This window comes from Bacidia gigantensis (assembly GCF_019456465.1).
Source record: "Bacidia gigantensis strain McMullin 20006 chromosome Unknown contig_231, whole genome shotgun sequence".
In the NCBI taxonomy this organism is placed as follows: domain Eukaryota; kingdom Fungi; phylum Ascomycota; class Lecanoromycetes; order Lecanorales; family Ramalinaceae; genus Bacidia; species Bacidia gigantensis.
In genome coordinates this window covers 964,815-989,581 of record NW_025408598.1, presented here as the reverse complement: position 1 = coordinate 989,581, position 24,767 = coordinate 964,815, and the positions used below count along the sequence as shown (strand labels likewise).

The 24,767-nt window shown below is 48.7% G+C and overlaps 9 protein-coding genes across 9 annotated transcripts; 4 read left to right on the top strand and 5 right to left on the bottom strand.

The window, feature by feature from the left end:
* Window positions 1–993: 993 nt before the first annotated feature.
* On the bottom strand, window positions 994–1,266 carry KY384_004314 (uncharacterized protein; the record flags this gene model as incomplete). The annotated part of the gene is made up of 1 exon (XM_044812820.1): window positions 994–1,266. One exon carries the CDS (start codon window positions 1,264–1,266, stop codon window positions 994–996), a length of 273 nt encoding a protein of 90 aa, XP_044670240.1.
* Window positions 1,267–1,865: 599 nt separating this feature from the next.
* KY384_004313 (uncharacterized protein) lies at window positions 1,866–3,919 on the top strand (the record flags this gene model as incomplete). Its single annotated transcript, XM_044812819.1, has 4 exons — window positions 1,866–2,029; window positions 2,233–2,470; window positions 3,266–3,617; window positions 3,747–3,919. The coding sequence occupies 4 exons, from the start codon at window positions 1,866–1,868 to the stop codon at window positions 3,917–3,919; spliced, it is 927 nt and encodes a 308-aa protein (XP_044670239.1).
* Window positions 3,920–4,245: 326 nt separating this feature from the next.
* KGD1 (2-oxoglutarate dehydrogenase E1 component) lies at window positions 4,246–7,515 on the bottom strand (the record flags this gene model as incomplete). Its single annotated transcript, XM_044812818.1, has 4 exons — window positions 4,246–4,790; window positions 4,845–7,263; window positions 7,324–7,397; window positions 7,443–7,515. The coding sequence occupies 4 exons, from the start codon at window positions 7,513–7,515 to the stop codon at window positions 4,246–4,248; spliced, it is 3,111 nt and encodes a 1,036-aa protein (XP_044670238.1).
* A 577-nt stretch (window positions 7,516–8,092) lies between these two features.
* On the top strand, window positions 8,093–10,083 carry KY384_004311 (uncharacterized protein; the record flags this gene model as incomplete). Its single annotated transcript, XM_044812817.1, has 2 exons — window positions 8,093–8,237; window positions 8,309–10,083. The coding sequence occupies 2 exons, from the start codon at window positions 8,093–8,095 to the stop codon at window positions 10,081–10,083; spliced, it is 1,920 nt and encodes a 639-aa protein (XP_044670237.1).
* Window positions 10,084–10,431: 348 nt separating this feature from the next.
* Window positions 10,432–14,295, top strand: KY384_004310 (uncharacterized protein; the record flags this gene model as incomplete). The annotated part of the gene is made up of 5 exons (XM_044812816.1): window positions 10,432–10,556; window positions 11,306–12,153; window positions 13,061–13,104; window positions 13,183–13,329; window positions 13,381–14,295. The coding sequence occupies 5 exons, from the start codon at window positions 10,432–10,434 to the stop codon at window positions 14,293–14,295; spliced, it is 2,079 nt and encodes a 692-aa protein (XP_044670236.1).
* Window positions 14,296–14,777: 482 nt separating this feature from the next.
* On the bottom strand, window positions 14,778–18,232 carry KY384_004309 (uncharacterized protein; the record flags this gene model as incomplete). Its single annotated transcript, XM_044812815.1, has 5 exons — window positions 14,778–14,792; window positions 14,844–15,536; window positions 15,592–15,890; window positions 16,559–17,562; window positions 18,093–18,232. 5 exons carry the CDS (start codon window positions 18,230–18,232, stop codon window positions 14,778–14,780), a joined length of 2,151 nt encoding a protein of 716 aa, XP_044670235.1.
* An 834-nt stretch (window positions 18,233–19,066) lies between these two features.
* KY384_004308 (uncharacterized protein) lies at window positions 19,067–19,962 on the top strand (the record flags this gene model as incomplete). Its single annotated transcript, XM_044812814.1, has 2 exons — window positions 19,067–19,118; window positions 19,184–19,962. The coding sequence occupies 2 exons, from the start codon at window positions 19,067–19,069 to the stop codon at window positions 19,960–19,962; spliced, it is 831 nt and encodes a 276-aa protein (XP_044670234.1).
* A 1,391-nt stretch (window positions 19,963–21,353) lies between these two features.
* On the bottom strand, window positions 21,354–22,814 carry KY384_004307 (uncharacterized protein; the record flags this gene model as incomplete). The annotated part of the gene is made up of 1 exon (XM_044812813.1): window positions 21,354–22,814. The coding sequence occupies one exon, from the start codon at window positions 22,812–22,814 to the stop codon at window positions 21,354–21,356; it is 1,461 nt and encodes a 486-aa protein (XP_044670233.1).
* A 516-nt stretch (window positions 22,815–23,330) lies between these two features.
* On the bottom strand, window positions 23,331–24,578 carry KY384_004306 (uncharacterized protein; the record flags this gene model as incomplete). Its single annotated transcript, XM_044812812.1, has 1 exon — window positions 23,331–24,578. One exon carries the CDS (start codon window positions 24,576–24,578, stop codon window positions 23,331–23,333), a length of 1,248 nt encoding a protein of 415 aa, XP_044670232.1.
* Window positions 24,579–24,767: the final 189 nt, after the last annotated feature.

Sequence of the window (24,767 nt, the reverse complement as noted above, 5' to 3'; positions counted from 1 at the left end):
GAGATCAACAGCAGAGAACCTTCATGCTGAAAGACCTCCGACCAGTGGAGAAAGTGACGGGGATGTAGGTCAGAGCAGCTTCTGGAAGACAGTGTTCCATGATTGTTGTCCCCGCTACCCCCTTGCGCATCGAGGTTTGGATACTCATGCAGCGGAGCACAATGCACAGCCGATGCAGGAAGCTCGAATTGGGCACGTAGTAGAATAGGGATCGCTTTCAGACTTGTAAAAGTCTGGCTGATTTCCACGCTTGTGGAGTGTTCATGATTGGTAAGACAAATGAGTATTTGACTAGCAGGCTTACCATGTCATTGGGTGACGCACAGTCATTAGAATAGCACAGCATAGCACTAAGACTGTAATACTGACGAGTCATCGTACATTTTCTATGATAGCCTCACATACAGATAGTTGAGAAGGAGCTCGGTGCAGTCAATCTCCATGTTATGCATTGCTTCGACCGCTTTGAAAGATGTAAAGCTGTACAGGTCTTTTTGAGTCCTAATTGTGGATGTTTTCGCTTTCGCTCTGGATCTAGCTCTAGCTATCTCAATTGCTTGAACAGCTTTGGGGCTGCGCACTGAGTAGCGCAGTGCTGGAGGTGAAAGACTGTCTCACGTTAGCAAATGTACTTAGCTTGTGAGGCAGACCCCAGGTAGCGAGCGGGCAAAGAAACGTACACTCTTCGACACAGTCTTCTTTTGCGCCCTTGAAGTTTGGATCCTCGTGCTGGGCGGTCACCCGTTCGGCGCATTCATGGAAATGGTGCTTGAGAGGAGCGCATTGCGCTGACTTTGAACATTCTGGTGATTCAGGAGTCAGCGTATTATGTAATTTCCGGAGAAGCTCTAATATTGATAGCGAACGGCATGGATTGGTCCCAATGGCTCGTCTTCAGCTTTTCCGAGTTTGCCGAAAGGATTGCTGTCGCTGCAGTAGGAAATACGCCATACGGGGAAGTGCTGTGCGAAACGCTCAGCCTGACATTGAAGCCTACGTACCTTCTTCTAATTGAGGCTTCATATCCACGGGCTCTTCCTCCTCCTCTTCCTCCTCTTCCTCTTCCTCCTCGCCTCCGTCCTCTCCACCCTCTCCTGACTCTTCTTCGCCACCCTCGGCCTCGCCATCTCCACTTTCCTCATTGCTCTCAGAGTCTTCTCCTTTTTCCTCGCCTTGATCCTGTTCGTCTTTTTGTGGAGCTTCGGCGTGTAATTCGGGAAGAGAGAATGAGGATAAGAAGTCGCTGAAAGTCTCTGAGAAACCCATTGTGACGAGTATATAGAGAATCAAAGGTAAAGACGGGGGAAGCTGCCGCTACCGCAGCTACGACAACACTTCACGGCGACAGCGAGTGTGGGCGATGGTAGTAAGTGGTGGATTTGGATGAGGTACTCTTTAGTTATGCGGAATTTGCCGGAAGCTGATTGGCTGGGGCTCAGGAGGGAAATTGTTAGCGAAGGTGAAGGGCAGACACAATACACAATGCCTCCGACAGGAAGACGCAATGATCTTGACGGCCGACCTTGAAATCATGTATACTTATGAGTGAAAGACTACGTAGCTTCAATAAATCGCTTTTATACGCAATCTACATTTCTCCTGCAATATACGTAGGATATCAAGATGCACGTCGAACCGTCGTGCACGAGAACTTGTGACAACATAATGTGAAATTATGGGATATGTGATGTAAAATATATAGACAGCTCCAAAGGCGTCGTGGACATTAGACGCTGGCGGCTGAATTTGGTGGCTCTTTTCCCTCAACGCGCCCAGCTTTCAACTTTCCTTTTCCACTCCTGAATACTTCACTACTTCTCCTCCTTTTCTAGCGACCCATCCCCGACTCATACACACACATCAAAATGGCTCCTGCTCGTGACCTCACCTTTCCAAAAGACGAAAAAGTGCTGTGTTTTCATCATGAGCTACTTTACGAAGCAAAGGTTCTAGATTCGAAATTGTCAAATCCGTCAGACAAAAAGAGTTCTCTGCTCTATCGAGTTCATTACAAGGGATGGAAGAACACGTAGGTCGCCAAGTCTTCACGAATTAGCCATTTTTGCAATTTTTTACATCTTTACACCTGCTACCTTGCTCGTCTCCAATGTCTCCCTGTAGCATACAGCCAAAGGTTTCCGGGACAGTCTCTCGGCCATACATGCCTGTAGAAAAAGACACAACCTTTTAAAGATGCTTCTCCATTCAAGTACCTGCTAATTATCTTTCTAGTTGGGACGACTGGGTCCCGGCGGATCGTTTGAAGAAATACAACGACGAGAATTTGCAGCTTGCTCGTGGCATGAAAAGCATGCTGGACGATACTCGTCGCTCGGCCCAACCAAAGTCCATAAAGAAACGGACCGCTGAGACGGACTTGAGCTCTAATCGTGCCAGCGAGGATCGCCAAATACCTAGTATTGCTACTGGACGGGCTCAAAAGCGAGCTAGGGAGTACGAGATTGAGAAGGTGAGCTTTTTCGTATTTGCCGAATGTTTTATCTGAGCTTGAATGTCTTGATGTGAGATTTTGTTTTTGCCATTGCACACTGGCACATACATACATGAATCCACCTGCTTCGGCCGTCTGTTACTGATCCCCAATAACCGTTTGGCGTCCTGCCAGAGCCACTCGACCGCCGAAATCTACACGAGCATCCATCTTGTGCACAATTCAGACTCTACATTATTTCCCAAGCACTGAAAGTATGTCCTTGTATCTCACTTTACGAGTTTATATTTTGCTTCATCAGGCAGCAATATACTCACTCGCAAGTGGCTTCTTGAGGTATCAAATTATTCAGGTTGCCTCCAATATGCCTAAGGAAAGACTTCTAGGAGATAAACTCTCCTAGAAATGCATACCCAAAGTGGACAGCAGACTACGGTCTGGCAATCATGGTGGCCACCAGCCTTCAAAGGCCACATATTCCTCGTCTTCGCCTTCAGATAACAGCGGGGACACTCTATCCCCAGGTAGCTCACACAAGTCGACTGGAGTTGAGAAAAGCAAGGACGCTCAAACCCCAGGGAACTCATGCAAGTCGACCGGGATTGGGGAAAGCCTCTCAAATGTTGAGCAGCCACAGATTTCGTATGGAGCGAAGTCATCGGTCCCCGAGGTTCATTCTTTTCTGGTGGGACAGTCTTGCCAATCATTGAATCCGCTGTTTATGGACAATCTTGCTATCTGTCACTGGTCGTTTCATTCTTCTGAATTGCGACCAAATAACAAAGCTCGATGCTGACAGAAGTGTGTCTACAGGAAGAAACGTTCCTCACCCGTCCAGCTGTCCGTCTCCCTCTGCCCGACCATTTGAAATCAATCCTCGTCGATGACTGGGAATTCGTCACCAAGAACTTGTCGCTAGTCTCACTGCCCTCGCAAACTCCCGTCAACAGCATCCTCGACGCATACTTCGACGAGGAGAAAAAGAATCGTAGACTTGGATCTGCCGAAGCGGACCTTCTTGAGGAAGTCATTATGGGAATGAAGGACTATTTCGAACTGTGTCTTGGGAGGGCTCTTCTGTATCGGTTTGAGCGCCAGCAATATTATGAAATCAAAAAGGGGATTGAGAAGAATGAAGGGGAGTATCGTGGCAAGGGAACCATAGGTGAAGTGTATGGAGCGGAGCACCTGTGCAGGCTCTTCTGTACGTCAGCTCTTTCCTCTTTCCCAGACTATTCCCCAGCCCTGTCAGAACGGCGCTTTCTCGGATATGGGAATTGACGTAGACATATAGCGCACCTCCCAGAACTCATCTCCCAGACGAACATGGACGCTCAGTCAGTGAGGAAATTAAAGGAGGAAGTTCAGGCTCTGGCGAATTGGTTGAACAAGAATTCAGCGCGCTTCTTCACCCAGCCGTACGAGGTCGCTAGCGCAGAGTATATCGAAGCTTCTCGTGGTCTCTAAAGTTTGTCACGAATTTTTCTTTGGGTACTGGAAGCTCAATTGCGATCTAGACGGTCAGGGGGATCAAATCACAGAACCGCGCTGATTGAGCGGCCAATGGGGAACTTGGCCTTTAATTTGAAGGGGGAAAAGTTGAAAGAACGTAGTATACTTCAAGGAAGTAAAGGATTGCTAGTCATTTATTTTTTCGAGAATGTTTATGATTGTCGCTATTACTGTACTATGCTACTGTTATTCGTGGCAGGAAACAGAAGAACGAACCGCTCTCATATTATCCACTAACGCCGACACTTTTTGTGGTCCTATTTACGCTATTTGACAGCAATTTACTCTCCCTTCAACTTATCTTGATACACCGACCACGCCATCTCGAGCATGTCTTGCTCCTCCTTCATGTGTGTCGCTTTCAGTCCCGTCGCCACAGACGCACTCGGCCCTCTTCCAGCATACATACAATGTCTCCGATTATGATGCTGTGTCTGATTCAACAGCGTCTCGATCCTCGGTTGCGTGAAGCTCCAAGCTCCTGCGTTTAGCGGTTCTTCCTGCGCCCAGACGATCGTCTTGGCGTTGGGATACTGGTCAAGATTCTCACGCAACTGCGCCCATGGGAAGGGGTTAAGCTGCTCGATGCGCGTAATGGCTGTATTGTTTAGGTCGGGGTTGGAGGCGCGGTGTTTATGGAGAGTGGCGTAGACTTGGCCGGTGCAAAGGATCACGCGGTCGATCTCATCGTGGGACTTGATGTCGCCGGTTGCGTGGGCGGGGTCGGGTATGATCCACTGAAAGTGCGAATCACCTGTGAAGTCTTCGATGGGCGAACGGGCAAGGGGATGGCGGAGAAGGGACTTAGAAAAGAACATTATCAGGGCTAGAGTGAAAGTTAACATGAGGTCTAGAACTGGGTTTCATGCTGGGTACTTACGCTTTCGAAATTGCCTGTTCATCTGCCGTCGTAGAATGTGGAAAAGGTTGGCAGGCGTGGTCATGTATGCAATTTGCATATTACAGTCCTGATGTTGGCGATCGAGCTTATCTTCTGCGGGAAAGATCCTAGGGTCTTCGTTGCAAAGTTGGAGGTATCTCTCCATACGACCAGAGGAATGTTCGGGTCCTTGCCCATCATAGCCGTGTGGTAAGCTCATTACCAGACCAGATCGTTGGAACCATTTGACTTCTCCAGATGCGATAAATTGGTCGACTATGCACTGAGCGTTGTTGGCAAAATCACCAAACTGGGCCTCCCATACGACCAGGGCATTGGGTGATGATAAAGAGTATCCGTATTCAAAGCCGAGTGTGCCAAACTCACTCAGAGAAGAATTTGCGATCTTAAAGGAGCCTTGCTTGTCACTGACGTGCTGTATTGGGGTGTAAGTATCCTCGGTCTCTTGGTCGTGCAATACAGCGTGACGTTGAGAAAACGTTCCACGTTCAACATCTTGTCCAGAAACACGGACATGGTGACCCTCATCGCAAAGAGTGCCAAATGCAAGAGCCTCAGCCGTAGACCAATCGATGTTCTTACCCTCGTCGACTGTCTTCTTTCTGCCAGCCAGAATACGTTTGAGATTTTTGTGAACATGAAAGGCTGAAGGTGCGCCACCAATCACGTCTGCAACATGGCGGAGCTTTTCTGCAGGTACACCAGTAGGAGGATGTGGAAGGATCTCAGTCGCTAATTCTTTTGGCGACTTGAACCCATTCCAAGCAGACGTTAGCCACTCTTTTGAAGTTGGCTGATAGTTTTTGCTCGCATCAAAACTGCTTGATAACATGCCCCAGACCCATTGCTTATGCTCTTCGATATCTTCTTTGGTAAATGAGCCCTCTTTTAGAAGTTTCTCCTCGTATTTCGCAAGCGCTGATTTCTGCTCTTCAATGCGCTTATACATCAGAGGCTGTGTGAAGGAGGGTTGGTCAGTCTCATTGTGTCCTTGCTTTCTGTAGCAGACAATATCCACAACAACATCCTTTTTGAATTCGGCGCGCCAATCAGCGGCTATTTGACAAACGAAATTGACGGCTTCAACGTCGTCGCCATTGACATGGAAGACTGGGGCATCGATCGCTTTGGCTATATCTGAGCAATATGGCGTTGATCTGGCGAATCGAGGATCTGTAGTAAAACCGATCTGATTGTTCACAATAAGATGGATTGTGCCGCCAGTCTGGTAATTTGGGAGAGAATGAAAGCCCATTGTCTCATACACCACACCTTGTGCTGCAAACGCGGCGTCACCGTGTAAAAGTACGCCCATCGCTGTCGAATAATTCTTCTCGTCATTGTTATAGTGCTGTATTGCTCTCGTCTTACCTAAGACCACGGGGTCTTCGGCTTCCAAATGGGACGGATTTGCCACTAATGAGAGCTGAACACGCTTGCCGGAAGGCGTTGGACGTTCAAAATTCATGCCAAGGTGATATTTGACATCTCCAGAGCCTTCGTCTGATGGCTCGGCAGAGCCGCCAAACTCGCTGAAGATTGACTCGTTGGGTTTCCGCACGACATTACTTAGTACATTCAGCCGACCTCGATGCGGCATCCCAATGACAATATCTTTGACGCCGTAATCAACGCTACGATCAATCAATGCCTTCATTCCCGGAACCAAGGTCTCGCCTCCCTCAAGGCCAAACCGCTTGTCATTGGGGTACTTAGTGGCTAAGAAAGATTCGAAGCTGGAACTCCAAATCAGACGATCCAAGATCCTTCGCTTATCATCCACAGAGTATTTGTAGGGAGAAGGTATCTGGGTGCGGTCTCTTATCCAGTCGCACTGATCTTTGTCCGGAATATGTATGAATTCACAACCATAGGAGCCGCAATAAAGCCTTTCACACGCAGCAACGATCTCGCGCAAAGTCATCCTTTCCCGTCCCGCAGTTTTGAAGCGAGGAAGTATGCCTGGGCCCAAAGCGAATTCTTTATCCAGATCTTTCTCCGTGAACTGATAATGATTCAATTCCAGCTCCTTCGGTTTATGATAACCAAAAGCTTCCGCTTCACCGCGAATACCTAGTGGATCAGTCTTCGCTTTGTGATGCCCACGAGCTTGATACGCTCGGACAAGAAGCTGCACTTTCAAGTGGTCGTTCACATCTTCGCCTGCGCCTGTGGCAACTGCTGCACCTGGCATAAACGAGGGAGCTCCACCTTCAGGACTTGGAATGATGGTTGGTGGTGGTTGAAAGGCTTGAGATGTGGGCATATCACCAGCTTCCATGTTGCGAAAGTAAACTTGCCATGAGAGGTGGACACTCGTCGGGTCTTTCTTCCACTGCATATACATCTCATCGATATAGTTTGCAGTATTTCCCTGAAGAAAGGAATCCGCTGAGTCCTAATGATCATCCGTTAGCCGACACCGCCACTCCCATCATAATCCAACTTTGGAACTCACGACCCCTTGGCTGGTTTCCTCTGCAGCAACAGCATATGTTCTCGTTTGCTGGGGAACATGGCTCGCAGGAAAGGCTTTTCTGGTCAAGCCTGAGCTCGATCGAACGCAACAAGACACACATCTTGGTCTTGAAGCTAGGCGACTGCCTCTGGTGAGGCAGACACCAGTTTTGCGCAGGGAAGGTCGAAGCATTGTTTCTTTCGGCTAGCAAACTATTTGCAGATGCATAGAAATTGTGAAGCGCTGGGAAATGTCCTCTTAGAATGAACAGAGAGCATACTCTACCTGATCAACTTCATATAAAAATTGGGGTGGGTGATGATCGTATAATGCCTCACCTCCGCCTCTCCGCAAAATCACCTACAGGAAGGGACCGCTACATCACATGCGGCTCCATCCGTTGCTAGCCGTGTTCAAGCAAGCGTCACCGCTTGAGCCGCTGCAGTTAACAGCCTGTTAATACCTTATCGACAAGACTAGCCTAAGATGGTTCTAGGGCTTCAGCTTGTCGACAGGTATTCTTCAATCTTCAACTCTTCAACGCCAACCTTCGCGTGTTCTGCTACAAGACTTGAAATAGAGAGACGTATTGGCATTTCGAAATGTTCAAGTTCTCTCGTGCTAGCTGATCTTGATACAGCGTCATCGTGATAGGTAGACAAAACTGTCACCTTGCCGGTTTGCCTGAATGAGTCAATTGTAAGGCATGACCCGCTTCTCTTATAGAACCTGTGCATCATGACATGATGTGGAGGATTGAGAAGTGGACATGGCACCACCGAGAGGCTCTGCCGCTTATAAGAAGCAAGATGGCACCCTCGCCCTGTCCAAAGACGGCCAGTCGGTCTCTTGGACTCCTATCACACCACCTGGGGCAAAGCCGGCCTTGAGCCTACCTATCTCTACTATTACTAGTTCGTCTGACCTCTTCCATTTCCAACGTTCATGAAGGCTTCCACTTTGAAGACCGCTCACCTTTGACAAGATCTGCAACAGACCCCGGCAAGCAGTGCCAAAGTAATGTTGAGAATCTTTATACAACCTCCCAGCAGCCAGACGTCAGAAACACATGTATTCGCGTTTACCTCGGTCACGACGGCACGTGCAGAGGCAGACTCATTGCGCGACGCCCTCAGTAAAGCAATACAAGCTGCCAAGTCGGGCGGACATTCCCCTGCAGCAGGCGGGGTGCCATCAGCCTCAATGGCCATGGCAAGTGCTGTAACGTCGAAGATTAGCCCTAGCGATTCCAGTGTTCTTTACGATGACGAGAAGTTGAAGCAGGATGCTCAGCTGCAGCAGTCATTGCTCAAGGCCAGCCCGTCCCTCTCAAGGACTTTCACAGAATCCTTGCGGACAAAACCCGAGTCCATATCTATCTCTCAGCTCTCCAACCAATTCTGGTCTAGTCGAGTACATCTTTTGCGGGCGCATGCTGTCGAGCAAAATCAAACGAGGGGTGCCTACAATGTTCTCTCCGTTATCAAGCCAGTGACGGTGGATGGGACTACCAAGCTTAGCATAAGCAAAGAACAAATTCAATTGATCTTCAAGCAGCATTCTTTAGTCAAGCGCGTTTATGATGAAAATGTGCCAAAGATAAGGGAAGAAGACTTCTGGTCGAAATTCTTCCAGAGCCGTCTCTTCAAAAAGCTGAAGGGAGAGCGGATCATGGACAATGACCCTACAGATGCAATTTTGGATAAGTATTTGCAGGTTGATGAGGATGAGGAAAGACCGCGACAACGTATGTCCAACCACATCCCACACATCATAGACATCGAGGGCAATGAAGAGAACCACAGCCAGCGAAAAGGTAATGACGGGGATAGAACCATGCGGCCCATTGCGCTAAACAGAGCTCCCGTGATTCGTACTTTGAATGCCCTCAGTGAAAAGATCCTTTCCCAGGTCGAGCCCAACGACAAGGATCCATCAGAGCCTATTGGCATGGATGAAGAGACGTTCAACGAATTGAGACTTCGAGATTTGCAAGGCGAGGCTAAAGAAAGCCGCAATATCCTCAACATCAAGGACCAGTCTCGCTTCTTCGCCTCGGACAAAGACTCTGGCGTTTCCATAGACGCATTGCGCTACGCCAAGCAGGACCCGTCAAAGGCACTGCAGATCTTAAGAGCGGATATTGATATGGCGTTGTCACATCGTGACCTTTCTACGGCCATAGGTATCAACGAAGAAAGCGACAGTTCAGAGGATGAGGACGCTGAACACGAAAGTCATGTAGGTAGCAAGGCGTCCTTCGCAGGTGCAACCTCGCAAATGCTAGCTGCAATATCAGAACAGCGTCTCCAAAACGACGACACCTCATCTGACTCTTTTTCCACTGTCGCTTCAACGTCGACCTCGGGCCTCTCGCAAGTTATCTTCGATCGCTTGACTTTGACTCACGCGACGACCACAGAGTTCCTTAATTATTTCTGGTCAGCTTTTCTCTCCGGCTCTCAAAGTCGGGCAGAAGAGATAGGCAGGCTTGTTGAGTCGCTTGATAGGGCAATGGACAGGATCAAGGCCGTAGCAGAGGATGCGGAGAATGAAAGGCAGAAAGTGGTCCAAAAGTACAGGAAGCAAATAAAGGAATACAATAGCAAAGCAAAACGGCCTAAGGATTTTGATGAAGGGAGCATTTCTGGAGGCGCAAAGGCTGTCAATCAGCTATTTGCACCTACCATGAGAGCTATTGAGGCTGCAGAGAAGGGCTATCGGAAGGCTTTGAAAGCGCAAGTTGATGATGAGGGCTAATGATATGTAAACGAGATTTTTTGAAAGTGGATGATGATTTGCATGGCTATGATTGGCATGCGAATATTCGTCGATTGGATATCCTTTGCGACTGGTATCCTATGTCGAAGGCTTTTGACAGCACAGTACATCTCGCTGATCAGCTTCTATGCTCACTGCAGGCTTGAATGACCACAGTATTAATCTCTAACCGTGAAACTTGAGAAATTATGACGTGAGCGAGGAGCAAATATCAAAACCGTCTATGGATCCATCAAGCTCAAATATGCTCAACTAGACTGTGTTTTCGAGGGCGAACACTGAAATGGCTCGTCTTTTAGCCCAATATTACTCGGTACGCCCAACGTCATGGTCATCCCAGAAGTCGACTTGACCGCTTTCCACGCCGTCGCTGTGCTGAAAGAGATTCTGGGCCAGCTTGAGAAGTGTGACACTGATATACTCGGTGACATACTAGCTACACTACTTATAACGTATGAGACTACTAGGTAGATAGGTGCGGCGCTTACGAGAAAAGATAGCATAGCTGCTTTACATATCATCACTCAAAAGACTAATGTGCAGGTGGTTAGTCGGATGGATGAAATATGCACAACGATTCAGAACAACAGGAGAGATACTGCACTTAATAAATTTTACCCGTTTGTCAAGCAAATCGACAGAGAAGTGAGTGGAGGGTCGGATCATTTGAGAGGAAAGGACATGAGCCGAATATTGCCCATTCGTATAGAGCGAAATCAAAGTGAATGGTGGAAAAGTAGACCAAAGCTACGTGCAGGATAGCCTAGAATATAGATCATGAAGAAAACAGCCACTTCCAACAGGAAGTTGTTTTAGCGCACGCACAGCCGATCGATGGAACCTCCTCAGCATTTGAATCGTCCTACATAAGCACTCGATGTCGAGACCTTCGTCAACGAATTTACCATGTTTGCTTTTCACACGTGAAATCCTGTCCTGACACACCTCATAGGCGGTCAAGGACATGACTTTTCTGGAGTGTTTTTGTAGTAAGACGTCGAGTTGATTTACAAAATACTCTACCAAAGCCGATGTTTGATTTTTCGCTCGAGAGTTCGTCTTTGCTAAATTTTGCGCTTTGTTTTTAATTTGAATAACTTATGACATCTCGGCCTCGGAGAACGATACTTTTGACCGGCGCACCGTTGCGGTCGTCACTCGACTGGTCGAAGGACATCCTTACGAGATCATCTCCGTCTAGGTTTACTACAGGCGACCAAGATGCTGACCAAATCATACCGACAGCAGAGACCGTGTTTCCTCAATGGAGGTCTCTGTCCCTAAATCATGAGCATCTTCCGACTGGTTTGTCTCCGGCAAGTTGTCCGACGTGGAATACGCCAAATTGTTTTGGCTCGACACAAGCATCGTATCTCACTGCAGAAGATTTGTCAGCATTATCCTCAGAAGCAGGCTACTCATCGCCTCAAGCACAAGCAGATGCGCTTACACAATACTATGAGCACTCTTTTGCAACTCATGATGCAGCATGTTCTGAATTCGTGGGAGATGCGTCCGTTGCCCCCACCATGACAGATGCAAGCGATGATTCAGCGCTGCAGTCTACAAGGATCGATGAAGAGCATTCCCGCGTGAAATTGCTCTATCTAAAGCTGAGCCAGGGTCATATCAGCAGCCTGAACAATGTACCTAATGCCGCCTATCTGAGCTCTATATCACCTCAAACGATAACGATCAACCTAGTCTTAGCCATTATTTCAATATCCCAGCCGCGAGTCATCAAGACCAGGAAGTGGCAACGGACTGTCGAACTTGTTGAATTATTAGTTGGGGATGAAACGAGTGCTGGATTTGGGATCAACATTTGGCTGGACCCTAGAGAGTCACAGGACAACTTGGGCCCTGTAAACGCGGGTGATGCTACTCTCAGAGTACAGACTCAATCGTTGCGACCGAGAGACATCGTACTTGCCAGGAATGTCGCTTTGGGTTCCTTCAGAGGTAAAGTCTATGGTCAGAGCTTGAGAAGAGGGGTGACAATGGTTGATCTCCTCTGTCGTGATGTGATGGACACCGGTGATACCGGGGGTGCGTTCAAAGCTCGAGAAATATATCGTGATATGACAGAGGGTCCGCGATTGGGGAAGCTTGGGAGAGTGAAAGAATGGATGACGAATTTTGTGGGAGGACGAGTAATAGCTCCCAACGGCATAGCAAGAACCAGTCCCTCTTCATTACCACAGGATACCCAGTGAGAAGACATCATGACAGCGATCTCTCAAAGAAACATTCATCGGCATATCTGACCACACCGCTCGGAGAACCCTAACCATCATGGCTTTGAAAGTAGATTGTCAGACGAACACGGTTATTTTGCAGAAAAAGTGAACGGCAGGCATGCAAAGTTCGAACACAAGACTCAAGCTCCCTGTTCAGCATATCTTCCTGGAGACTTTTGGCTCTTTACGTAGAATTTTGTTAATATGTGGGGTAGCACTGAGATGCTAAAGGCAAAGCTCAAGTCGGCAGTAATTCTGGATGGAAATACCAGCTGTGATGGATGGATGGGAAAGGGGATTGAGGGAAAGGAAATCCGACTTTCTCATGCATGAATTAAAGTGATTTTAGTCAGGGGTAGCGTCCTGCAAGCCCCTTATACAACGCCAAGCCAAGGGTCCTCGAGCATGGCCTAAAGCGGACGAGAAAATTAATTGAGCTTGGTGCTTCTGCAGCTTTACGAGCAGAGTGAGCTTCATTGCGACACTTGTCAACTTTCTGGCCGAAGCCATCTTCTTACTCGCAGTCGTCACCATTATATCAAGCTCCCTCCAACGCGCGAACCCTGATCGTCTTGTTTGTGTGCCTTGTCCTAGCACCTCGGCCTCGTTGCGAACCCACCCATTCATCATCCGAAGTCTGTATATTGATTGACTGCCAACATGAAAGGTGGGCAATTCCGCCCTATACGACGACGCCTTCCACTGATTTCTCTCAGCTCTCATCCTTGTTGGGGGCTACGGTACCCGTCTACGCCCTTTGGTACGAAGGCCCACGAAAACACTGCTTTCGTTGCACATGAGTTTAGCAATCAAAGTCAAAAATTCTGACTATGGGTAGACTCTCACACTACCTAAACCTCTTGTCGAGTTCGCCAATCGACCGATGATCGAGCATCAAGTCGAGAACCTCGCGGCCGCGGGGGTCACAGTTATTGTGCTGGCAGTCAATTACCGTCCAGAAGTCATGGCAAGCGCCTTGAAGAAAGTATGGCATAGCCTCAGTCTCAGCGCATGCAATTGATCTAATGGCCATCAGTATGAAGAGAAATACGATGTAAAAATAGAATTTTCAATCGAACAAGAGCCCCTCGGCACAGCAGGTCCCCTCAAGCTCGCCGAGAAGACCCTAGGCAAAGACGACTCCCCGTTCTTCGTCCTCAACTCCGATATCACCTGCGACTACCCCTTCAAAGAATTGGCCGCATTCCACAAAGAACATGGCGAGGAGGGTACGATTGTCGTGACCAAAGTCGAAGAGCCCAGTAAATATGGCGTCGTCGTCCACAAACCCGATCATCCATCCCGCATAGACCGCTTCGTCGAAAAACCCGTAGAATTCGTTGGCAACAGGATCAATGCTGGTATTTATATACTCAACCCCTCAGTCTTGAGAAGGATAGAGCTGCGACCCACATCGATCGAGCAGGAAACGTTTCCGGCGATTTGTAATGACGGCCAACTGCACTCTTTCGACCTCGACGGCTTTTGGATGGATGTTGGACAGCCAAAGGACTTTCTCTCAGGAACTTGCCTCTATCTGTCATCGCTTACCAAGAAAGGATCTAAGAAGCTGTGCTCACCGAAGGAATCATACGTATATGGCGGCAATGTAATGGTTGACCCTTCCGCCAGAATTGGAAAGAATTGCCGTATTGGCCCTAATGTGACGGTCGGCCCAAATGTAGTCATTGGTGATGGTGTGAGAATACAACGAAGTGTGCTGCTAGAGAGGAGCAAGATCAAAGACCATGCTTGGGTCAAGTCGACCATTGTGGGATGGAACAGCTCTGTCGGCAAATGGGCGCGTTTGGAGAATGTAACTGTGCTCGGAGATGATGTTACGATTGGTGATGAAGTATATGTCAATGGTGGTTCTGTGCTGCCTCATAAGACCATCAAGCAGAATGTCGACTGTAAGTCACCCTTGACGCTACTAAATTGTTCCCACTGACTATCATCGTAGCACCATCCATTATCATGTGAGTGAGCTCCTCAAGCTTTCATAAGTCATCGACAAATTCGATTCAGCCATCTTCACTTCTACGCTAGGGTTCGATTTTGATGGAGCAGGAATCTTCACTCAGCTTTTCCATAATGTCACAGATAGAGGGACCATGGGTAGCATTTGATGCGTGGGAGCTCGGCCACTGAGCCAATCTAGAATGGGATAAATGGTACCGTCTGTTGATTCAGGCGAGGATGGTAGAATAGAGTGGCTCACAGGATAGACAAATACGGGAAAAGTAGCGTCGCATCAACTAATCAAAAAACGTCGAAAATAATCAAGATCCATAAAGGCGACTGTGCTGCTTGTAAGTTCTAGACGTTCTCAGATAGGAAGCTTGGGTCTGAAGAGATGGTGTTGGAGGGCACAATCAACAAGCAAAAATGAACCTAGGGGAGTGAAAAGTTGGTAGAATACTTATCACGCTGTCACTCGCTCAGAGACTAGCTATACGCACAAAGGTCAGCTAGCTTCGATCTTGCTTACCAGCTCACCAGCCCTTTCTCCCGATCAAAACCTCCTCGCAACTGCCTCTCCGGCTTCACCACCTTGCCCTGCAGCACAGTAAACCTCACAACCCCCTCACAATCCTCGGGCCTCACTCTTGCAAGCCAAATGCACTGGCTCGCTTCCCCTAGTCCACCCCCGTCTCCGCTCTCTGCACGACGATACACCATCACATTAGCAGAAAATTTGTGTCCGCCAATATGACTGACGAAGTAAACCCCCACACCTCCAGGCCTCTCATCGTGTAAGTCTCGGTAGAGTCCGAGGGGCCGTAGGTGCCGTTCGAACTCTCGCCGTAGGAGCGGGGCAGATTGCCCGCACCGTGCGTCGCGGGTACGGTGGGAGCAGAGGAGGATAAGATATTTGTGAGGGTAGGGGCGGGTGGTGAATGGAGTTGTGATCACGGATGAGATTGGTGGTGTGATGGGAGGGGTTTCGGCTGTGCTTTGCCAATTCGAGTCGGATTGGTTTTCGAGATCGATTCGAGCCTGACCGAGTGGCGTCGTGGTTGTAGAGGAAGGCGAGACGTGTAGTCTGATGAGATCTGGTACGGAGGATGGGCTGACGTTCTCCACAATGGTGAATGCTGGGAGGAGCAGCACAGACGTTGGCCGGTCGGCTGGTGGTTGTGATGACGCATCTTCAGGCATAGGCATGTTGGATGCCGAGATCATCAGCTTCTGTACGTGTGGTAAGTAGTAATTCAATTCCACTCTAGGAAAGCCATAGGCCTACCCCGTTACTCGGCTCAATCTTGGAGTATTTCACGGCTTCCATCACGCTATCTTTCTCCCCTTCAACATGTCCCACCCAATCCGATTTGCCGGTAGCAACAAGCATATGCGTCGCCCATGGCTTGACGTGGCCGTATAGCTTCCTCGTCTCTTCTACTTTGAAGTTTCGAGGAAGATGGACTTCACATGAGGCGCAGTCATGGTCACAATCTTCTCCATCGACAGTAGGATCAACCTTGGGGAACAATCGGCTTTCCGGCGCTTTTGAGAACGTATCATATTTCTTCTGGAGCGAGTCGGCTGAGGCCCGAGGAGTCAGAAAAGACAATCCTTTCCACAATGCTTGGGACAAAGCCATGGAGATGGTCTCGAATGGTTGGTCACCAAATGGAGGTTTTCACAGATTGTCCTGATTCCAGGGAATCATTTCGGGTAGGTGTTTGGGTGGCTCATATATTCAAATGGTACTTGGCGAGAGGTATGAAAGGATGACCTGCATGACTGCCTATTTTGCGAGGAGTCGAGCTTGTTTGTACATGATATGATATTCAAGCTCGGCCGAAATGTCCGATGCTCCGAGCATAATCCCGGGTGGAGCAATAAAGAAGCATTTCCAGTCCCCGTATTGTGTCAGCAACACACGACGGTATGTAGCCCAGGCATTCCGGTAGGGTAACACCCCGAGTTGCTGGTCGTATATTTGTAAAGTGAAGGAACGGCACCAGCAGAACTGAACACTGATGTCTAATGGGTCAATCCGAGGACTACGCATCTAGCGTGTAGATTGCATCATGAGCAGCGGCTACCGGGCCCTTAAAGGTCCTGCTTATAATAAGCCATTTCATATCACGCAGGAAGATTTTCAGCTATATACCTGCGCTATCTCAATTGTCGGCGACTAGAATCGCTACAAATTGTTGGCGTATGACTATGTACTGAATCGAGATGACCCATCTCAATATCCTCACTCTCTCCATCGCAGCGCCAGGCTCGGGTTGGAGCTACATCATGGCCTCCGGGTTTTGTCGCCCTCGAATGCATCTGTTCATCCACCACGACCGTGCTTTCGTCGTCAGCGTAGGCTGATACACCGACGCCTTTGATAAAAGCCCGCTGCGGACTGCGTGGTGCCCAAGCCCAGCCGCCTCCTCTTCGGATAGGAAGGTGGTACCAGCGGAATCCTAGCCAAGCACAGGCGATTCCAAGGATTGAACCAGATACGACATCGAAGCCGTGGTGACGAAAGTCTGAATATCGACTACTGGCTATAAAGATAGCTGTAGCAAGTGGGATCAGTGGAAATATGAGGAGGTAGATCGGAGGTGCCGCTCCTTGAGAGCGACACGGTGTTTTAGACTCCTGCCCAACGATTCCGCGTTCCAGCGCAGGAGATCTAAGGACAGGTATTGCAATACCAAGTTTAGCAGATAGCCAAAGAGCCAAGTAAGTCAAGCCCGCGAACGCGGTTGACGAGTGACCACTTGGAAAACTCCGGAAACCTTCATCGAGATCGAAACCGCTTCCGCGACAGATTTCCGACGTCACAAGAATGATCCCCTCTTCGACTTGATCACCGATGGCCCCGGCAGCGCTGTCCAAGATTCGTGAAAGATCCGGCTTGCATCGAGACAAAAGGTCCGGTCTCGGCTTGCCGACAACTTCCTTCGTGCCATTAGTTATGGCAAAGGTGATGGCTGAAGCCAGAGCTAGGCCCATCCACCCTGCATGCCATTCCCACACTTTCCGTCTCAGCAATGCGCTTGTCGAAGGCTTTTGTGCGGTGGAGCCTGGCCCAAGAAGGAGGCTCACTGCGAAGATTATGGCTGCAGGGATCAATACGCTGACAATAAAGAGGACCCAGCTGGATACTGTCTCCTCCGTATGTGGGAAGGATATTTCAGGGTCTGTAATATTGAATGGTCTTCGGCGAGGCCCTATGTATGAGAAACCAGCTCCCAAAGCAGCAATGGCACTTGAAAGTGTTAGCCAATATTCAACGGACTTGCAAGCTGTTGGCCGGATTTGACTGACAGAATCACAATCCAGTCGACAACATATGAAATTAGTAACGGTACAGATTGTGCTTTCCAGACGATCGCAGTCCAAGGCATTTCGACACAGGATTGTAGAATTTAGTAGAGGAAGATCAAGCATAGCAGACGTTTGGGAAGAGCTTCATATTTGTTGAAGGTCAAACGTACTTCATGATAAATGGATAAGAAGAGAAAGCGAATAAAGAGCGAGCACGCGGGCTATTGCCAAACAAAGGAAGCGCCTCCTTGGCTGCGCCCATTGGATTTCAGCTGGCAGCCTGAAGTACTATACATAGCACGAAACTTGCCCCAATTGCCCTGTTGACAAAGCCTTCAGATCCCACGACGATCCCCAAACCGATACGACATTCGAAGGTCCCGTAATTGAGCGTTATGCTGCAAAGAGGAGCAGGCCGGTGTTCTAGCTCATTGCGTTTATTCACCATGATTGCACTGCTTGTGGACTCACCGAGAAAATATCTGAGCTTGCCACAGAAGTGAAGCAAAACTCGCATCATGTGCACCGCCGTCCATCAAAGTCTCCTTTTGTTGTCCTGCTTTCAATGCCGCCCAGTGTCCATGTTCTCGCTCCATGCGGTGCCCAGTCATAACTATTGGCCTCCTTTCAAGCAGAATATGGCATTTCATCAAAATCTTCAATTTGTTTTAAAAGATCTATGCACAATGTCGATGTCGATTGATTCTCCAGTACGAACCATTCGCTTCAATCGGCACCATCATTGAGTGAAGCAAGGTGCTGCTGCAACGGAAAAACAAGTCGCACACAGAATGCAAGAAGACGTGCATATGTGATAGATAATGCTATCATGCGGCGTCTATTAAAGTGCTGCACAATGGTGAATGGCAACGATGCATCCGAATGGCGTCGTCACCGCTGGGTGTTGATGACCGCTCTTGGCTTGGCTTGGCCAGCTATCAAGTGTCAATTGATCAAGACGGGTTGATTTCACGGACATTTCAGGTCAAGCAGGATCATTGTTAGCTCCTACATCTTTACAAGGTAGGCAATACTGTCAGAGACTCCATAGTCGACTCCGCTAATGTAAATATATATAGGCATCTTTTGTGTCCACCAACACATCTGAACATTCATTGGAACCTGGATGAGACCTGAGTCTTTCACCGCCTGCGGGACCGGGCCAATCCAAGCTGTTCTGTCTATCGGCTATTCGGTAACTTTTTCGCCACTTGCATGTTGTAACGTCGACGCCGGGCGCACCTGATCTTCGATCCACAACACCAATATCGTCACTAACCTCCGCTGCGTTGTCACAAAGATCGAGGGTGTCTCATCAATGATTCAATCCCGAATCTGGGCTTAGACAAAACAGGCTTCTTGCAAGTATGTGGCCACGTAAGCTCACATTTCTCTCGAGCCTTCTTTGACTTGACAAAAGCATCGATCGACACAATCAAGTGGAAATGGCGTCGGGTACTACACGCAACTTGCCAGCTTTCGGCCTCAGAGCTCCAGGTAAGCACGCTTGTCGATGGCTTAGGAACGTATAGACCGCTGTAGAGATAGTTGACGCCTCTTAGCTAGCGATGCTCAATCGACGTCACCCTTAATACATCCCGATGCGGCCGAAGTCATTGTAGAAGCTCAATTCAAAAGCTTTCTGACCACCTATTCGATGCTTCAGGCGCAGTTGACAGATGGAACGAAGCAGCGGCTTCTCAAGAATTGCACGGACAATTTTGCTTGCAGTAAACGACCATCGCAGGAACTTCAGGAACTGTTCTCGCAAGAGCCTTCGCTGCTTATCTTCGATAACACTAGCAATCATACAACAATTTCAAGGTTCGTCGGAAAAACCCATCTTATCGAAATTGAAAATGAAAATGAAGATGGAAACATTGACCCCACCACAAGACGTAGTTCAGACGCCACAATTCGAAACACTACTATCGATGAGAATGCTCATATTTGTAACGGTGATGTAAATGGTATCAAAGACGGTGGAGTCTCTCTTGCTACGGATGAAGAAGACGACGCCTCGATAAGCTGGGATGATTATATCGCCGGCCGGGACGCAGAATCTAGTCTCGACGAATTTGACAATGCAAATCAATCGATAACTTCAGAAATTCGTGACGAGGCTATCGCCGAAAAAGAAAGCCTACCAAAAGGCTGGGAAGTACAAATTGTAGCGTATGAAGCTGAGATCAAGGCTCGCGAGGACAAGCTTCATCAAATTGTGGATGATATAATTGACATTCTCAACGAACGAGGAGCAGTCAATCGTAAGTGCGGCTGGTGTGTATCATTGAAGGACACTATTCTGAGTGCGGTATTTCCTGGAATACCGATTCATTAGGAATTCGTGCCTTCAAACGTGGACGTGAGATCGTGAGCCAGACTTGTTGGTAAGAATATCACTCTCATGTAAATGTTCCTTTACTAATCCTGATGCTAGGTGGTGTGCCCTACAAAGCATGAGTCTGGCCTGCGGACGTTCCAGATGTCAGCATGTTGCAATGGATATTGTGAATAGGAAGAGAGATCTTGTCATTTATACATGCATTGAGAAAGTACCTTTAACACCTGCATGACGTGTAGAGGTTCAAGAAATCAGGTGTATGAAGAAGACATATGCAAAATGGATAGGATATGGCATGCCCTTCGAGAAGTCTGTAGCTAGTCTAAGCTTAGTATTCGAAATGTGATGATAAAAGCCCTTCGATTATCTATTTGAACCCTCATCAATATACTTCCCTACGAATCTAAAAAATTTACACTAGAATAAAACCTTTCGCATATTTCACGATGTCTCATCGAGGGCAAGACGCATGTTTGTCTCAGCTACCGACGCAAAATAGCGTCAATGATTCAGATACAGATAACGATCTTGACCACATGTCATGCGATGAATTTGAGCCACGTAATCTTCTGTAGGAAATCCTGGCTGGGCGCTCCTCAGCCATGTGGAGTACCATCATTCTCTTCATTTCCCTGCTTCTGAATCTTACGGAAGCTTTACCTACCAACGATCTCATAGATACTGATGCAACTGCGACAGCAGATATTCCTTTCTCCAGGTGCGTGAATGCACGAGAATGGGTGCCCTCCGGTCCGATACCTCAACCTGATGTCATGTCTGCCGACTGCGACTCGGCTCTTTTCCTCTTGACGGATAGGTTGGACTGGTTTGGCCTTGGAGTAAGTCAACCCCTGACGCATCTCAAAATGTGCATTCTCCTGGGGGTGTTGACATGCTAAGAGTGCTATAGTATGGTGACTTCATTTACAGAGGCAAACCTAGCTCGTCAACAATGCGTTTTCCTGGTCTAGGAAGGATAGAGCTTGTCCCCCAGCGGTACACTCACGGAACATGTACAATCGCAGTAATGATGAAAAAGATGTGGGAATCGACAGGGATTGCATATCGTTTACCAGACATGCCGCTTGTGGGTTGGCCACGCACAGATGAGGCCAGCTGGGTGAATGTGACACAATGGATCGGGAACGTTAGGAGTACCTGCAAAGGCGGCAGCGGGTATTCGCTGGTAGGACTCAATAGTGGCGTTTTAGTGGCTAGCTGGATTACTGACTGCTTTCTGGACACCGCTGTGAAGTATGAGATGGCTCTTGAAGTGGATGCGAATGCCACGCAACCGCTCATCTATTAGATGAGAAAGCGAGAGACTTTGGGCATCCCCTAGAGTGAGCAGCGAGCACGATCTGTCGACCAAATCAAAGCTTCTTCTATCATCCTGTATCTATGGTGGTCGAAGGTGGCCCTGTACCTTTGTCGACATGCAAACGCTTGCTGCTGATAGCTCCCAGTCTACCAAGTAGCAATACGCAAGGTACGACCGCCAAAGCACAAGTCGCTTGAAAGATCAAGGCCTTGCCCATATTGAAGGCAGGATCGGCTTCTTTACCTGCCTTGAGCGCGTCCGAAATGAGAATGAAGATGCCACCGAACAGCTGACCACCAGTCCAGCAAATAGTTGAAGTTGCTTCTGGCCCAACTGGATAATTGACTTCTACTAGAAATTCTAATGCGACTGGTACGAGACTGAAACAGGCAGCGCCGAGGACACTGAGAATTACGAATGGTGCTGCGACCGAGCGAGTTCCCGGTGCCCAAATGAAGGCCAAGTAAGACAAGGCTATGATAGGCACTAACGTCCGAATCAGGGGTACATAGGCTTTTGTGCGGTCGATGATCGGCGAAGTAATTGCCGCAGCGACAAGTCCCACGAGTATCAGTAAGGCACCAGCAATGCCAGAGTCGGTCTCGGAGAACTTGTATGGTGTCATGATTTGTGTCAGGAGAGAGCTGATCGAGTTGAAGAAGCCAACATAGATCCAGAAAGGGATAGCAATGAGCCAGAACGTAGGATTGGTGGATAGCAGCCGCAGAGCGGACCGGATGTCTGGTGCCCTCTGCGTCGAACTCGGCGAGACAGGCGTCCGAGGTTTAGCGGGGACGAAGAACGATGGAATAGTGGCTACGGTACTGATGATTGCAACGTAAAGAGTCATGCTGGGTATCTCGGATGGTTTGTTGGCGAGGAAAGGATCGATCAGCTGGCCTAAGGCACCTCCAAATGGATTGGCAAGTGAAGCAATGGCCGTAGCCGATACCCGCCCTCGTGGAGAGAACCAAAGCTCTGAGTAGTAGGTCGGTGCTGAGAGCACGAAGGGCTGGGCAAGTCCAATCAATATCTGACCGAACATAGTCAGCCCGAAGGATGGCACCCTGGTCCGCGTGCCTCCATATCGTATCCAATTGCCGATCAAAATAAGGATCGAAGAGGTAATGATAGCCAGACGCGGTCCCCCACGATGTAAGGCGAATATTGTCCAAGGCGATGCAGCGACGAAGGCAAAAAGGAAAGCTGTCGAGAGCCAATTGATAATGCTGGGGTTCGTGCCGTAGAAATCAGCAGCCGTGTTGGCTACGGGCGAGAAAGTCAGCCAGTCCCAGCTGACAATGACGTTCAACAAGACCAATTGTATCAAACCAAACCACCTGACTTTGTAGACTCGATATTCCGCCGCGCCATTGATTGGAGCTGTCTCCCCCTCGGTGCCGGATGTATCAGCTCTTGAGAGATCTGACGATCTCGTTCGCTCCGGGTCATCGGTGTATCTAGTATCGACACGCTGAGCAGCTCCCTTGTCAGTCGAGGAGCTCGGCTGTAAATTTGACATCTCCATGCCAGCGACATCCCTACCGCCGTCGCTCCACTGTTGTCAACTTTGAACAGAGCTCGAGAGCCATCATCACCATTTGAGATAGCATTCAAATAATTGAAAGGCGCACGGTGATACTATGATGAAGCTACCATTGACGAGGCTGAGAAGGAGATTGCGTCGGTCAAAACTACGCTAGAATAAGTGGCGCAGCGGAGGAGCCCTGTAATCTCCTCGTTTTAGGGGGCGGGACGGCCGGGAAGCCTGGTAAGGTACTAGTGTCCCCTAAACAAGTTACACTTTTTTAGGCAGTATCGGAGGCCTTGTGAGCTTATGAGTTCCCATCCGCTTTTCCGTTCGATGTATGTGCTCTCAACTTTCTGACCTGCAATGGCCATGAGACAGACTCTTTTGGTAATTGAAAAGGATCGAGAAAACCTCCATAAATACGTCCCCCAATCATAATTAATTACGCCCCAAACTCCCCGCTAATACGTTGCAATTGGGTATCTCTTAGCATTGGTCTTGTAAATTTCGTTATTATCCATTCATCTCGCCACCGTTAAACGCATGAGGCAGCTCAAGCGAGGTTCGCCCTTCTGCCTTCCATACTACACTTCCAGAAGCTGTAGCTTCAGAGCTTGCGGTATTTGACGGGCTTACAGAACCGCTTCTCGAAGATATTTGCAAGCTCGACGGTTTGTTGTGCACAACGGAAGCGCTCGTCGAGCCAGAGTCGATCGACATGTTCGAGATGCTTCGAGACCTGCGCGCCTGAGAGGTATACGCAGTGACTTGTGCATCACTTCGAATGGCCGTGGAAGGGCGTGAAGCCTCGCTGCGCACCAGTTGTCCAAATACTCTTGGTGTACCCGGTCGTGGGAGCTGATCATCCGTTGAGTCATCCGTGACAACATTGTACGAGGTTTCGGCAGTTTCGCTTGCTCCTATCTCACCCACCATTGCTTGGTCCGGAGGTTGCATGTTATCCAGGATTTCATTCAACATGACCATCAAAAGCCGGAATTGGTTCTCATGCAGAGGTTCGTCTGAAAAGCGTGCTTGCTCGTACAGATTGATGAATTCAGTAACAGGCTGAACTGGTGGCTCTTGCCCAAATATCCCAATGCTCGAGAGCTGCGCCACATAGTCCCGGAGAGGCATTGAAGAAGGCCGCCGGACGAGCTCTACAACCACTGAATCTAAGATCTGCTGATCCACTTGTTCGATATCATCACTTTCGTCTCCGGCTACCTCTGGAGCTAATGAAACTGCTTTGGCTTCGATTATATTTGTTAATTCGGCGATAACAGGTTCGAAATGTAGATTTGGAAACCAAGGTGATTCGGGACCTGCCCAGCCCGAATGGCGTACAACCCCCCAGACAGGCTCAATGGTGCCGTCGATAGACCCTTGCCTTTCATCCCTCATCGCTAGTCCTCGATTCTTCTTCTTGCTAGGAATGTGCATTGCTTGTTCTTCGCCCTTTAAATCTCGCGGCGTCCCTTCATAGGCGACAATAGCACTTCTCTCCCAACTCTGCCTCACAAGGCGACCTATACTTCTTCCCATGCCGAGACCGATACCAGCATCTTGCTTCCCATCTCCGGCCAGGTTCCATTCTCGAGGAATGTTTGCAAGTGCACTTCGAGTGCTGAAGAGGCGAGCAGCGTAGAGAAAGATAGCCAGCGTGAATGTAAGGATATAGACACCTGCAACGATTATGATACGATACAGCTCCCCTGCTTGGAATGATTGATAGATATGATCACCCGGTGTGATTAGCATAAGCGCAGCTAGGACAAGTGCAAAGAGCGTGAAGGTTGTGGAATAGAAAATGCGAAAGAAAGGGATGCGAGGAAACCGGACCCGCATCTTCTTGCCGGCTGCATATGCAACGATCATTCACGGCTCCTAAGTATGCACGAGAATGCTACATGCTAAATGTCAGAGCTGGGAAGAGAAGCTCGCCGGTCA